This window comes from Rhipicephalus microplus, chromosome 2 (assembly GCF_043290135.1).
Source record: "Rhipicephalus microplus isolate Deutch F79 chromosome 2, USDA_Rmic, whole genome shotgun sequence".
Lineage (NCBI taxonomy): Eukaryota > Metazoa > Arthropoda > Arachnida > Ixodida > Ixodidae > Rhipicephalus > Rhipicephalus microplus.
Genome location: NC_134701.1, coordinates 41,889,468 through 41,906,014, shown reverse-complemented (window position 1 = coordinate 41,906,014; position 16,547 = coordinate 41,889,468). Strand labels below are relative to the sequence as shown.

The window sequence follows — 16,547 nt, the reverse complement described above, 5'->3', positions numbered from 1 at the left end:
AGTAGATAAAAAAGGGAGTAGCCCGCAGTTTCATGACGCGACGAGTTATAGGCGAAGGTTACGAACGGAAGAGCTATGTCCCAATCAGTGTGGTCGGTAGATACGTACATGGAAAGCATGTCCGTCAATGTGGGGTTTAGGCGCTCCGTAAGGCCGTTAGTCTGAGGGTGGTAAGATGTGGTGAAGTTGTGACGGGTAGCACAAGATCGGAGTAGATCATCAACCACACGAGATAGAAAGTAGCGACCACGGTCTGTGAGCAGGTGAGTCGGAGCGCCATGCTGGAGAATAATGTCGTACAGCAGGAAGTCGGCAACGTTGGTTGCGCAGCTGGTTGGTAGCGCTCGAGTGATTGCATACCGAGTGGCATAGTCTGTGGCCACTGCAATCCATTTATTTCCAGTTGCAGAAGTAGGAAAGGGACCTAGCAAGTCCAACCCCACTCGATAAAATGGCTCGGCTGGAACTTCAATAGGTTGAAGAAGACCGGCAGGGGGAGTCGTAGGCTTCTTTCGGCGCTGGAAGAGGTCGCAAGATGCGACGTAACGGTGAACAGAGCGGTACAGACCCTTCCAGAATACTCGTCGTCGAATGCGGTCGTAAGTTCTGGAGACTCCTAGATGTCCAGAAGTTGGAGCGTCGTGAAATTGTTGCAGAACATCCTTTCGCAGGTGGTGCGGTACGACGAGTAAATGTTCCGCGCCGTCGGGGTGTAAGTTGCGGCGGCACAAAACGTTGTCTTGAAGCAGGTATCTGTTAAGAGAAGGGTCAGCATAACGCGATTGAAGGCGGTCAATGATGGTGAGCAGCGATGGATCTCGGCGCTGTTCGTCAGCCACGTTCAAAAAGTCAGTGATGGCTAAAACGCAGGCATCGGATTCCAAATCAGTGGAGCTAGTTGGATCAACGGGGTGCCGGGATAAGCAGTCAGCATCGCTGTGCAGCTTTCCAGATTTGTAAAGAACCGAGAACGTGTACTCCTGTAATCGAAGTGCCCATCGGCCGAGTCTTCCTGTAGGGTCCTTAAGCGTCGACAGCCAGCAAAGCGCATGATGGTCCGTGATGACTGCGAACGGACGTCCGTATAAGTACGGACGGAATTTCGCAATAGCCCAAACGAGGGCTAAGCATTCTCGCTCAGTGATAGAATAATTTTGTTCCGCTTGCGACAAAAGGCGGCTAGCGTAGGCTATCACACGGTTGGTGCCATTCTGTATCTGAGCGAGTATAGCACCAATGCCATGGCCGCTTGCATCGGTGCGAAGCTCTGTTCGAGCCGTTGGATCAAAATGAGCCAACACAGGTGGTGATGTGAGGGCGGTAATTAGCGACGCGAAGGAATGTTCTTGGTCCCTTCCCCAAGAAAAGGCCACATTCTTTTTGAGGAGATCCGTGAGGGGCCTATCAATATCCGCGAAGTTGAAGACAAAGCGGCGGAAGTATGAGCAGAGCCCAATAAAACTGCGAACTTCTTGTGTGGAACGCGGAACCGGGAATTCTCGGAGATCACGGACTTTGTCAGGGTCGGGTTGAACACCAGTGGCGTCAACAAGGTGGCCGAGTAGTTTAATCTGCCGACGTCCAAATGAGCATTTCGACGAATTCAGTTGGAGACCAGCGCCACGAAAAACGTCAAGAATTGCCGAGAGACGAGACAGGTGGCTCTCGAAGAAGGGCGAGAAAACTATTACATCATCCAGATAGCAAAGGCAGGTCGACCATTTGAAACCGCGAAGAAGAGAGTCCATCATACGTTCAAAAGTAGCCGGGGCATTGCACAACCCAAAAGGCATGACCTTGAATTGGTAAAGGTCGTCGTGTGTGATGAATGCTGTCTTCTCGCGATCGCGGTCGTCAACCAAAATTTGCCAGTATCCGGATCGAAGGTCAAGGGTCGAGAAATAGTTGGCGCCGTGGAGGCAGTCGAGCGCATCATCGATTCAGGGTAAAGGATAAACGTCCTTCTTGGTGATCTGATTCAGGTGGCGATAGTCGACGCAAAAGCGCCAGGTGTTGTCCTTGTTTTTAACTAAGACCACAGGGGAGGCCCAAGGACTCGATGAAGGCTCAATGACGTCTTTATTCAGCATTTTCTCGACCTCCGTCTGTATAACTTGGCGCTCAGCATGTGACTCGCGATAAGGGCGTCTGTGGAGTGGACTGGCGTCGCCGGTGTCGATGCGGTGGGTTACGGCACTTATGCGGCCCAGGGGACGGTCGTCGACGTCAAAGATATCCAGGTAAGAAAACAGAACACCCCGGAGCGCCGCAACTTGGGAAGGTAAGAGGTCGCTGGATATCATTTTGTCCAGGAACGCCTTATTTTGCGACGTGATGACAGGTTTGGCCATGGTCTTAGTGTCAGGTGTAAAAGAACAAATCGAACATTCATCAAGGGTGGAAAGATCGGCTAAAGTGATGCCTTGGGGAAGAACTTGGGTCGACGTAGAGAAGTTCAGAACTGGAAGTAGCACCGTGTTGTTAGCAACAACCACTATAGTATGTGGTAGTGCGATGTGGTGCGTAAGGGTCAAATCAATGAGGGGAGCTACCAGATAGTCTCCATCAGGAACGGACGGGAAGGGCGACAGAGGAACGTACATAGCAGCCTGGGGCGGTAGCCGTAGAGACTCCGCGGATCGTAGCCGAGTGCGACTTGGAGGAGTGAAATCGGAGCACAAAGGCAATTCGAGCCGTAAGATACCGGTAGAACAATCGATGAGGGCGGAGTGGGCGGTTAAGAAGTCAATTCCAAGGATGACGTCGTGTGGGCAAGTATCGAGGACTGCGAAGAGAACGGAAGTGTGGTGGCCAGCAACAGTAACGCGGGCAGTGCACATACCAAGCACCGATGTTCGACTTCCGTTGGCAACTCGAACAGTAGAGAACATAGCCGGTGTGAGAACCTTTTTCAGGCGAGATCGAAGTGAAGAACTCATAACAGATACTTGGGCACCAGTGTCAATTAGAGCAGTAACGGCGTGGCCATCAACGAACACCCGAAGTAAATTGCGTCTTGAATTTGTAGCCGGTTGAGGGTTTTCGTTCCGAGTCGTCAACGCAGCGCCACCTCCAGGAGCTGCACTCGTTAGTTTGCCGGAGAATGGCCAGAATAAGCCGGTGACGGAGAGCGGCGGCGTTGAGGGGAGCGTGACGGCCGACCCTGAGGTGACGGCGAGCGGCTAGACCAGTTTCTTTGGGCGACGACGTCAGCGTAGAACGGTTCGGAGCGTGGAGATGAACGGCGAGCTGAAGAGTCCTGAATGTGGTCATCCGGAAAGCCGGGTTGCGAATAGTGTCCACGGTCCTGACGGCGGTCGACATTACGAAAGCTTGGCCGGAAATACCACCTGTTGCGGCAATGGCGGGAGATGTGCCCAACTCGAGAGCAAGAAAAGCAGATGGGTCGATCATCGTGCGTGCGCCACTAAATTGGATTTCGGTAGTGTGGTGGAAACCGAGGAGTCGAAGCTGCCGCAGCGACAAGTGGAGCAGAGTGGTGGTCAGCGTTGTGGGCGGGAGTGCTCATGGGCTGCGGCATAAGTCTGGCGGGCTGGGGAATCTGGACGCCCAGGTTAGCACACTCCTGGCGTACGACGGCTTGAATAAGCGAGACTGTTGCCCAGTTGTCTTGCGCATGGGGCTGATAGGAAGCGGGTGCCATGGCTTCCAGCTCCTGGCGAACAATCCTTGCGATATTGGCAGGAGGCGCAAGTGAACGCGGCGCTGCAGAATCCTCGCAAGACGAAGTCGCAGCAGTGTTTGGCAGTCTCGCGATGTGGTGGGTGATTCGCCTGCTTTTAGCTTGTTCAAATCGTCGGCATTCAGATATGATGGAGTCGAAAGTGGTGCAGTTCTTGCACATTAGTATGTTGAAAGCATCATCAGCAATGCCTTTCAACACGTTGCTGATCTTGTCCGCCTCAGACATGTTTTTGTCAGTCTTCCGGCACAGTGCCAGTACGTCTTGGATGTACGTGACGTACGACTCCGTCGATGATTGAACACGTGACGCGAGTTCCTGCCTGACTGCCATCTGACGAGCAACGGACCGACCGAACAAATCGCGAAGCTTTTGCTTGCATGTGTCCCAGCTGGTTAGTTCTTCTTCATGCGTCTCATACCAGGCGCGTGCCGTACCCCGTAGGTAGAATAGAATATTTGCCAGCATAAGCGTTTCGTCCCACCTGTAGTGCTTGCTGACGCGCTCGAATAATGCGAGCCATTCTTCGACGTCCGTGCTGTCCGTCCCGGAAAACGTGCCAGGGTCGAGAAGATGGGGGGGAATCACAGGTGATGGAGCCGGCGCGGATGGCGAGGCCTGAGTGCCAGTTTCAGGCATCGCGGCAGGACAAAGCTGGCGTCCACTGCGGAGTTCCAGAGCCGGGTTGTGTGAAGACCCCGCACCTTCCACCAAAAGATGTTACGGGGAAGATTTATTCACCGAGAGCTGGTCTTGCTAACGGCTTAAAGGGCGCCCAGTCAGGCAGGCCAACGGGAGAAGCTCGAGAGTCCAACCCACTACAACCACGTTGTCGTCTCCTTCATTTGGATGCCAATTCAGCTGTGTCGGGGCGACAGTTCCATACACGTATCAATATATATATATATATATATATATATATATATATATATATTTATATATATATATATATATATATATATATATATATATATATATATATATATATATATTTATATATATATATATATATATATATATATATATATATATAATGAGATATAACAGACAGTAATGCCAAGGAATGTACAGGGGAAGTTATTTAAACCAATGGAATGTAAATAAGAAGAAAGAAAAGTGGATGAAAAAATTACCAACCGTGAGCAGGAATCGAACCGACGACCTTCGAATTACGCATTCGATGCTCTAACCACTGAGCTATCACAGCGGCCCTCCCTCCATCCACTTTTTTGGGTTTATCTGTGAATTTAGAAGTAGGAGTAGGGTGCCTGAATGGTTTCCCTCGCCCGCCGCTCCTTGCAGGGTGGGGACATTGTTTGACGGGGTGCTCGCCGCCGCGACCGGTTTTTCCTGACGGCCGCCGCCATTGCAGATCTCACTTCGCATAGCGACGGGAGCAAAGAAGGAGCTGTGGCCGCTCTGTCATATACTTTTTTAGGGAAATGACTGGGTGCTGCGTGCCCATGTGCACGAACAACTCCAGAAATGGTTGGAAACTCTACCATTTTCCGACAGAGCCCAAAAGAAGGCTGCTATGGATGGTGAAGATTAAGCGAGACAAGTGGCAGCCTACGAAGTCCTCGTGTGTATGCAGTGTGAGTATCCCGACATGTGTTCTTTTCTCGTCGAGAACTTTGAAACTTGTTTTTTTAAATGTGTATACGTGTCTGTGGGTCACTTTGTCGGTGCTGTAAACGCTTCACGTCTAAGTTGCAGTTTTTCTCTCTTTTTTTGCGATCTCTAAAAGTGCAGCTATGGAAACGTGTGGCGCAGCCGCAGTATTTGAAGTTTGTACCAGTTTTTAGTCACTATATGTATAAACAAAATAGGCTGCTTGTTATTAAATTGCGTATTTACAGAAAAGTGTTTTTCATTCGTTTATTGCAAATCACGAAATTCAATAAAAGTTGTGTGGTATACTGTGTCTTTCTAGTAATTCTGTCTAGGCTAAGCTAAGCTAAAATTCATGGTTCATAACGGACTTACAGGCACATTTTGAAGCAAGCCATTTCGAGCAGCACCGAGCTGACCAGTGGATAAAACTGAAGCCGAACGCTGTGCCAACGGTGTTCCCTTTCAGGGGTAAGTTACTGTTTCACTGTGCGTCAAAGATTCTGTATGAACCTAACAGGTGGCAACAGTACAAGGCTAAAATGATTTAGTTTCAAAAATTAGGATGATCCGTGGAATTCCTCGTTTGAGGATATTAAGAAAGTCGGGGTACGTGCCTGCGACCTGAGAAAAGGCATATGTCTGCAACCTATAATACTGCTAAAATCCAGTACAGGCCTGTGATTAGAGCTGGCTACCTTGTAATACTTGCAGCTTGTGACTGTCCTTTTTTGCACTGCAGGCTTGCCTCCACAAAGGAAGGCGCCAAAGGACAGGGCAGGACCTGCTGTGTTGCCTGATGCATGCCAAGAAACACGCGGTGACAACTCTACGGCCATTAATTGTACGCCACTCACAAGTGCACAGGCGAATTTAAATTCACGCACAGACAGTCTTGGCGCACAGCAACCGCAAAGCTGCAATTCTCAGACGCCTGATTCAGTACCGCACATTATGGAAAGGGAAGAAGTTGTGATCTCGGCCGATGCACCTGACGGGGCACGTGAAAACAAGCAGTTAAATAAGCAGCTCTCCGATATGGGCAGAAAATACACTCAGCTACATCAAGTCCATCGGAAAGCCACCTCAACCATTCAAGCACTAAAAAAACAGGTGAAAAAATTGGAAACCAAAATGGAATTATTCGGACAGCGTTTGAAATTCCTCAATGATGACCAGCTGCAGGCTCTTGGGCGCCAGAGTAATAAGGGAAGCACTTGGTCTGCAGAAACAATCAAGCAGGCGCTTCAGATTAAGTTTTCCTGTGGAAAAACTGGTTACCAGACACTAAGAAATCTGGGCTACCCCTTGCCATCCGGAAAAACCCTTGCACGTCGCCTTCAGGGCCTCAAGTTTCTTCCCGGAATTTTGACGGAAGTCATCGATGTTCTCAAAATCAAAGCAGAGAACATGCAAGACATTGAAAAAGACTGTGCTTTGTTCTTGGATGAAATGGAGATTGCTCGCGGGTACGAGCTCGATCGCGCTGAGGATGTGGTGTTGGGGGGGCAAACTATGCCAGAAAATCCAGACGAACCTGCACATCACGCACTAGTGTTCATGGTAGGAGGCCTGAATACGAGATGGAAGCAAGTGATTGCCTACCACTTCACCGGAAGTCATGTAGAGGGTAGTATCCTCAAGGACTACGTCATGAAGATAGTGCAGCTCTGCGCGGAAATCTCTTTAAGAATCCGTGTCGTCACTTGCGACATGGGGGCTTCTAATCGGGCTATGTGGCGCGAGCTCGGATTCTCCAGCCACAGGAATTCCATTACTGTATGTTCAGTGCCTCACCCCTGTCTGGAAGACAAAGAATTGTTTTTCACAGCAGATGCTGCACACGTGCTGAAGAATGTCAAGTCACAGTTGCTTTCATCGGAAGTATTCTTTCTGAGTGATGCAACAGTATGCCAGCACAATCTGCCATCAAAAGAAGTGAACGTGGACCATGTGCGCAGTGTAATTAAGTATGATGCTGAACGAGAGCTGAAAGTCGCCCCGAGGCTCTCAGAGTTACACATTTCGCGAGGCCATTTCACAAAAATGAAAGTGGGAGTTGCTGTCCGCTTCTTCAGGGAAGCTCCTGCAGCGATTCGGTACCTAATTAAAGAGGACGCGATAGAGCCGGAGGCAGAGACAACAGCTTGGTTTCTAGAATTAGTATTCAACTGGTACACGCTAATGTCTTCCCGCCACCCATCAGTTGCTCTCAGCCTTCGAGACATGCGGAGGTACCACGAATCAATTGAGCTACTGAACTCGGCCCTCGAAGTTTTTCAAGGAATGAAGATGGGAAGCAAGGCACAGTGGAAGCCTTCGCAAGCAGGTTTACTAATAACAACAAAAGTCGTTCTTCGTCTCCAAGACATTCTCTTGCGCAGTGAAGGATACGAATTCTTCCTCACGAGCAGAATCTTGCAAGACTGCCTCGAAAATTTGTTTTCGGTGGTGCGCATCAGGAAGCCTGTTCCTAACGCATATGACTTAAAGTGTGCCCTGAAGCTTGTGTGCGTGAGTCAGTTCCTTCATGCACCCGGAACGTCAAGCTACGAAGTCGACGATGCTAAGTACCTCGCCGACATGCTTGCAAAAGGCAAACAAGAGCACGGGGAGGTGGAAGCTGATGTCATTGATGACTCGGAAATTTTGTTCATTGAAGAACTTCAAGAAAACGAATGCAACATCCTTTTCTACATCGGCGGCTTCCTTTTAAAAGGTATGCTGAGTGTTGTAGCGGGATGCGGGCATTGTAATTCTGCCTTGTTAGGCTCAACTGAAAGCGAGCACGCAACTCTGACTATTCTGAAGGAGTACAGGAGTGAAGGTGGCAACCTCACATATCCCAGCAAGGATGTTTTGCTGACACTCAAGTCGTGTGAAGAGCATTTCAGGGGCATCATAAGTTGGAGTGAGGGCTTGCTGCGCTTAAGGTCCCCGTTGAAGGCCGTGACCGATTATTTGAACGAGATGGTGCGCCCTTGCGTAAAGACTTGCTCCGAGCACAGTGACGCCGTAGCAAAACTCCTTATTGCGAATTATGCAAGACTGAGGCTTCGCGTGCATTTGCGCCACGTTAGTTCAAACGGCGTCAATGAACACGGAAGCAAGACGTGCGCTGGGGTAAGCCTTCCGTGACCAGCCGAACTGGACCAGTCACTTATAAATTTTATTATTTTTTCTTTCAGAACACTTATTGTTTGATTAAAATATTTTGAGTTCATTGTGAACTGGCTAACCTCCCTGTCCTTTCTTCATCCTCCTCCTTAAGTTCATAGACATTTTTCTTATTTGTTATACAATATCACATTCTTAGATAAAAACAGCGTTGTGATCTTTAAGCTGACTAAGGTTGTGATCTTTGGAGAATGTTTATGGTAAGTTAATATTATTGCGGTCGAAGCAATACCGACACAGCGTCACAGAGGCAGAATACGAGAGTGATACTTCTCGGATAATTAGATTGCTCGCTTACATATATCTATGGAAAGTAGAAAAACTGAACAGGTATAGGGCATCAAAATCGTTATTACTGCATTTCATCTTGTATTTTCCAATAACTTAGTAAGATTTTTTTCTCAGTGGTCACATAAAAACGAGAGATTCAATTGATGTTTACGCTGTTTCACTATCTCAACCAGCTATAACAGAAAAATAGCTGTGTAACAAATCTGAATCTCATTCCCGCAAGATTATTCAGAGCTGCGAGGGCACGCAAGGCGGGGGAAAAAGCAGGATGAAGTAAGTTCAACGCGTACAATGCGAGCACTACTGAGTGGCTGGCACGCTGCACAGCCACTGAGGAGTGCGGTGAGTTTAGGTAACAGGAAAAGGCGTGCGCTTCATGAATTAATGTAGATTTATCCTGCAAACAGTCTCCAATGACAGACGCACATATTCAGACTGCTTTTTTATAGCGCGAAATACCATTTCTCGCACTAAACTCTTCTCAAACTCTCCTCATACGCGCGCGCAGGCAGTGTGTTTCGTTGGGGTGAGATATGTAATGGCGGACGCTCTAGCAGACGACGCGGTTGTCCCCACCCTGTACGGAGCGGCGGGCGAGGGAAACCATTCAGGCACCCTAAGTAGGAGCGACAGTCAGCGCCATCTATGAGCCAAACAACGAGTGTGAAAACACTCTTATGCGCATGTTTGGCGTCACGTAGCACGTGAACTTAATATGAGCGGGCAGCTGATTTATTGTCCCTCTTATACAACCTAAACACACCAAGTCTGCCAGTACGAGACCCTCGTTCAATGAAATAAGGGAAAGAAGTGTGTACCTAAGGGCTCGTTTTTCCGTGTTCTAACACAATATTAATGAGATATAACAGACAGTAATGCCAAGGAATGTACAGGGGAAGTTATTTAAACCAAAGGAATGTAAATAAGAAGAAAGAAAAGTGGATGAAAAAATTACCAACCGTGAGCATTAATCGAACCTACGACCTTTGAATTACGCGTTCGATGCTCTAACCACTGAGCTATCACAGCGGCCCTCCATCCATCCACTTTTCTGGGTTTATCTGTGAATTTAGAAGTAGGAGCGACAGTCAGCGCCATCTATAAGCCAAACAACGAGTGTGAAAACACTCTTATGCGCATGTTTGGCGTCACGTAGCGCGTGAACTTAATATGAGCGGGCAGCTGATTTATTGTCCCTCTTATACAACCTAAACACACCAAGTCTGCCAGTACGAGGGTCTCGTACTGGCAGACTTGGTGTGTTTAGGTTTTTTAAGAGGGACAATTAATCAGCTGCCCGCGCATAATAAGTTCACGTGCTACGTGACGCCAAAACATGCGCATAAGAGTGTTTTCACACTCGTCGTTTGGCTTATAGATTTCGCTGACTGCCACTCCTACTTCTAAATTCACACATAAACCCAAAAAAGTGGATGGAGGGAAGGCCGCTGTGGTAGCTCAGTGGTTAAAGCATCGAACGCGTTATTCGAAGGTCGTAGGTTCGATTCCTGCTCACGGTTGGTAATTTTTTCATCCACTTTTCTTTCTTCTTATTTACATTCCATTGGTTTAAATGACTTCCCCTGTACATTCCTTGGCATTACTGTCTGTTATATCTCATTAATATTGTGTTAGAACACGGAAAAACGAGCCCTTAGGTACACACTTCTTTCCCTTATTTCATTGAACGAGGGTCTCGTACTGGCATACTTGGTGTGTTTAGGTTGTATAAGAGGGACAATAAATCAGCTGCCTGCTCATATTAAGTTCACGTGCTACGTGACGCCAAACATTCGCATAAGAGTGTTTTCACACTCGTTGTTTGGCTTATAGATGGCGCTGACTGTCGCTCCTACTTCTAAATTCACAGATAAACCCAAAAAAGTGGATGGAGGGAGGGCCGCTGTGATAGCTCAGTGGTTAGAGCATCGAACGCGTAATTCGAAGGTCGTAGGTTCGATTCCTGCTCACGGTTGGTAATTTTTTCATCCACGTTTCTTTCTTCTTAGTTACATTCCATTGGTTTAAATAACTTCCCCTGTACATTCCTTGGCATTACTGTCTGTTATATCTCATTAATATTGTGTTAGAACACGGAAAAACGAGCCCTTAGGTACACACCTCTTTCCCTTATTTCATTGAACGAGGGTCTCGTACTGGCAGACTTGGTGTGTTTAAGTTGTATAATAGGGACAATAAATCAGCTGCCCGCTCATATTAAGTTCACGTGCTACGTGACGCCAAACATGCGCATAAGAGTGTTTTCACACTCGTTGTTTGGCTTATAGATGGCGCTGACTGTCGCTCCTACTTCTAAATTCACAGATAAACCCAAAAAAGTGGATGGAGGGAGGGCCGCTGTGATAGCTCAGTGGTTAGAGCATGGAACGCGTAATTCGAAGGTCGTAGGTTCGATTCCTGCTCACGGTTGGTAAATTTTTCATCCACTTTTCTTTCTTCTTATTTACATTCCATTGGTTTAAATAACTTCCCCTGTACATTCCTTGGCATTACTGTCTGTTATATCTCATTAATATTGTGTTAGAACACGGAAAAACGAGCCCTTAGGTACACACTTCTTTCCCTTATATATATATATATATATATATATATATATATATATATATATATATATATATATATATTTAAATATATATATATATATATATATATATATATATATATATATATATATGTATATATATATATATATATATATATATATATATATATATAGTTCTAGGTTGCTTGGCAATTGCAATTCTTTCACATGTGTTTTTAATGGTGCTCCTTCGACGTTTATTGTATGAGCCAGACCAAGCCGAATATCGCTCATTTTCAGTCCAAGTGCGTCTGTTTTAGAAACATTCGGGGAGTCTATTAGTCCGAGCGAGTCCATTTCAGGGAAATTTTGGTGAGTCTGAGTCTGCCAGAGTTATGTTTTTTGTTTTATTTTGGTGAGTTTAAGTCCGAGTGAGTCCACTGGAGGAACGTTTTGATGAGTCTGAGTATGAGTGGATATATTTGAGGAAAGTATTTGTGTATCCGGCTGACAAAAACATCAGTGAGTCCGAGTCTGAGTGAGTTTCATTAGAGAGAAATTTCGTTAGTCTCAGTCCGAGTGAGTCCAAAACAAAATATTTTTATATATGGTTATTGAGTTAGTCTGAGGAAGTTCCATTTATTTTACCAACCTATGCCGTACGTGGGATCTTTCCGTATTTCGCAGAGTGTAGTTTGAGTGTTGTTTGCACAATTTACTATAACCTTGCACGTTTGAATGACGAATTCGGTTTTCATGTTAAGATAAATTGCTTGTGCCAGGTGTTAAAACTGAACAATATAGCTGCTATTTTTCTGTCATACAAGCATCCAGAAATCTTGCCGAAATGTTCTGTTTGCATTTCTTCCAGGTAGGGGCGCCAGGGGTGGACATGGGAAAGCTGGAGCTACCCCTCCCAAAAATTGAGGATCATCTATTTATAGAGCAAGGGCTTTTCCCCTGAAATGTTTCTTGACATATATTTTTCAGTACCGTAAGACGCATGCGAATTGTTTTCGGAAAGCTTGAAGCTTGACTCGTAAAATGTATTGCCAAAAACTTTGTTCTTCATTCTCAATAATATTTTAATTAACTCACTCCTATATTAAAATAGAGAAAAGTTTGTCCAATTGAACAGGGGTGTCCTTTTAACATGAAATAGTTTTTACGAACCCTTTCATGGGTGTTAATTACTTCCTTAAAGAAAAGATATATGGCTGATATTGGAGATCTTTTCCATAGACAGATAATAGTGAAATGAGATAAATTGTAATAAGGAATTGTCAAGTAGATTTCCTGTAGGCAAAAAATAGTTTTAAACGCACGTAATGCAAAAAAGTGTGGACAACTGGCGTAAAAATTTGCTGAAAAAGCTTTTTTTTTTGCTCATAAGTGGTCGTAAGTTTAATATTGACGTGTTCCAGAAAAAAATATACTGAACAGTCCATTTAGTAGTGATTTTCATTGCGTACTGACTGAAAGTTTTTGTTTACTTTTTGTTTTAGGTGAGAAAATTATTCACTAGTTATCTTCGGCTTATCTAAGTTATCTGTGTGCTTGCATGTGTTCACACCTTGTAACAGTGGATCCTAGCATGAAGTACAAGCTGCATGGAAGCGAGGAGCATTTAGAGAACATATTAAGCTTTGTTCAGGCTAATTGAAGTGATTTATTAGGGAGCTTGGGTCCCTATCAAGATGCCGAAAATCAAGACGCCAATTTATTAAAAGGTCGAATGTCAGAAAGCAGAAAACTTTAAATGCCATAAAATCGAAACACCTAAAACAACGAATGCTAGAAAATCAAAATGCTGAAACGACGTATCGCCGAAAATCCCTTGAATCATGCACTCGAATACCCCGATTCGGAGGGAAATGGACGAAGATGTGGCGGGGTGTGTTCCCAAAAAGGAAAACCAATACTTTGTTGCAGTTGTGGTTATGTTTATGATTTTGACAAGAAGGTGTATTCTAGGCACTATTGGAGGTGCGAGAAGTGAGGAGATTGAAACGCCATAGTGACTACCGACCTTCCTATAGAAGGTACTCGCATGGCAATCTCGAAGAAAGTGATCTACGACAGCCATGCACTTTCGGCTTGTTGCTACCATGAAGAGGAAGCAAGCCAGACTCGAAGACATCGTCAAGGGAGCGACAACCCCGCTGCTTACAGAGCAATAAACGAGGGTTACGCAAAATCGCTTGATGTTGCTCTGGGCAACCCGGACAATGACGACGTTTCAAGTTTTCGACAACGAATTGCACACAAGCTGTTTGCGATAAGCAAGAAATTACTCTTATGTGCGATTGGAGGTAGAAACGATTATAGTTTGCAATTTTTATAAAGGCTTGAGATAAATGTAAAGAGACAACTGGCAATGAGGGTGAAAGAGTGTGCTGGCGTAACCTCTAATTTAGCTAGGTACTTCATCTTCCAGTATAGCTAGGTGACGCAGACATTTTGATATTTCGGCGTTTGGATAGTTAGGTGTTTTGCTTTTTGACATTTTACACTTTCGGTAGCTGGCATAATCTGCTTTTTGATTTTTTGGTGTTTTAAATTTCGGCATTCCAATAGTTCGTCATTTTGATTTTCGGCATTTCGAGTGACACATTATTATTGCTTTAGTCAACAATAAATGCTAACCCTACTCAGGTGCATTTAAATCACGTGCAGCTCTCCGCTTACCGGGAAGTGATACCAACCTGTGCGACAAAAGCAAAGAATCCATGAAAAAGAAAAAAAACTGTTGCATTGCGGAGAAGTCACACTTATGAACTAACTGAATAGTATTTGAGGGACCATGTTTAAATAACCAGTAATCATGTGTTGGTTTATAATTGCAACTTATCCGCCACGAAGCATACCTTTTTTATTTTCGCGGATTCTTTGCTTCATCGTTGTGCTCTATCAATTTATAAATCCTCGGGTGTAGCTAACGAGGTGCTTGGCACGTTGGTATCCTTTCACAGTGTCACAAGATATCCACGTGGTGTACTATAAAAGTATTCGATTGATTGATATGTCGGGTTTAGCGTCCCAAAGCCACCATATGATTATGAAAGACGCCGTAGTGGAGGGCTCCGGAAATTTCGACCACCTGGGGTTCTCTAACGTGCACCCAAATCTGAGCACACGGGCCTACAACATTTCCGCCTCCATCGGAAATGCAGTAAAGGTATTCGAATTCCTCGTTGACTAAAGCTAGTACTTGCACGGAAATAATTCGAATGAGTACTTAGAGAGCTGGATATGTTGTCTAGATGTTTCTCGCCTCCGCTCAGCTTGCACTTATTGCTAGGATGCAATCGGTGCAAGGTATAAACCAACTACCTTCATATAAACACATGCGAAGACGGGGATCAGTAGAACGCCAATTCAGAATTATTTAACTCACTAGAAACAAAAAAAAAAAGCTTTTTTGAAAAAACTCACAGTCGGTACACAGGGCAGGCTGCTAGCGAATGCGCTGTTAGTATATTTCTGTCTGGACACATCAATGTTAAATTTTAAACTTAATGCCGCGCGTCATTGGCTCAACATCTTCCTACAGAACACCACAGTCTAGATGGTGATGGTCTACAAGTCCTTCAATCAGCAGAAGTGGTCTCTTACAATGTGCTTTACTTTTCCAAGTGTGTCAGGCGTGTAGTCTTCTATGCAGCCCCCTAGAATAGGTTTAATTGAAGGACTCATTGAAGAGTAGATACAAGCTAGTTTTCTTTTTGTCCCAGCACCAAATAGCACATCGGCATTACTGCCGCGTGCTCCACAAAGCACTCCTCAGTTAATAGACAAACGCCACGATGAAAAATAGCAATGGGCAAAGTGCATGGTTTAACCCAACACCCTGAAGACCGGAGGGTTTCGTTACACCGGCCGTACAGACAATAGCGTAGATGCTTTTACTTGCCGTCTTCGCGCTCACGATGATCAAGAGTTGCAATATGCGACATCTGTGCACTGGGCCCCAGTGCATAAACCGGGTTTTCAGCAAAGATGTGTCGCTTCTTTAATCAAAATATAGGGGAGGGAAAATGTTTGGTGATCGAATGCTTGGTAGTCTGTAGGAAATCCTGTCACTGCGTTGATATGGCTTATTGTACACCATTCTAAGCGGCAGCGGGGCTTAACACTCATGAACCATGGAAAAGCGCACATAGAGAACAAGTACTCCTACGTGCGAACCTAGTTTATAAAATGTTGGAGCGATTTCCTTTTTCTTGGAGTATAATTTCTAGAAGTCATGCGCGGCGAATAAATATTTGTAGTACTTTAACCAATTATATGCGACTAACAACCGCCTCATACCTCGGCTATATAATGAAAATATACTAGAATTACAACACTTTCAAAGAAAAAAAGCTATCGCATACACTGCATGCCTTTTTATAGTAGATGCACGTTATGTACGTCATTGTGACCAATTCCCTCTCAGAATGAAAATGTGCGTGCTTGTGTGCGTGTGTCTGTAGAAGATGTTAAGATCGGCCTCCCTGGCTCGGCGCCGCTTGGACACGGGGGACGATTGCAGCTAAGCCTGCCCTGATTTGTTCCGGGTCAACGCTCTCGAGGTGCGTCAAAAGCGGCGACAACACGACTTTCATACTTCGAATTCTTTAGGGCTGTTGGCTCCCCTCGTCAAAAACTCTTTGGACACGCCTGACTGACTGAAGGCCTAGGAAGAGCTGTTTGAAATCGAGGCTGCTTGATTTGTTCTACGTGCCACGAGACGCACTGAACAATTAGCCGAGAGCTTGAGATCTGTCGACAGGTATGTTTCCCACACTATGTGGCGCTTGAAAGTCTTCCATTTCCACAAGCCCTAGCCTGCCTAGCGCTGCAGACCCTATTCTGCACGTGCGAAGCAATGTTATTGCACTGCGCTGTGTTGTGCGTATTATTGCACTGTGACCTACGTTGTGTATCTCTCTCGCCGTGTGACGAACTGAACGCGCATCTTCTCTTTCCTGGGTTGAAAAGAAGGCAGTGTTTGACTTTCTCTCTCTTTCTACCTCTCGTTTTTTTTATCCTTATACGCTGCGCCCTGCGCTCCCTGCTGGGTTTCAGAAATAAGGCGCCTTCTTCTAACTACTGCCCCCCTCCCCCATGTGGCGGACGGAGATGAAGACGACTGCCCTGAACTGAATGAACATGCAGTCTGTCCGTTTACAGTGATCTGCAAGGCGGCTTTCCTGTAAGGTTTGTTTTCTAACCAAAAAC

The 16,547-nt window shown here is 45.7% G+C and overlaps 1 protein-coding gene across 1 annotated transcript; it reads left to right on the top strand.

Moving 5' to 3' along the window:
- Nucleotides 1–5,004: 5,004 nt before the first annotated feature.
- LOC142796224 (uncharacterized) lies at nucleotides 5,005–8,544 on the top strand. Its single transcript, XM_075886397.1, has 3 exons — nucleotides 5,005–5,298; nucleotides 5,692–5,785; nucleotides 6,057–8,544. The coding sequence occupies exons 1-3, from the start codon at nucleotides 5,146–5,148 to the stop codon at nucleotides 8,450–8,452; spliced, it is 2,643 nt and encodes an 880-aa protein (XP_075742512.1). The 5' UTR covers nucleotides 5,005–5,145; the 3' UTR covers nucleotides 8,453–8,544.
- Nucleotides 8,545–16,547: the final 8,003 nt, after the last annotated feature.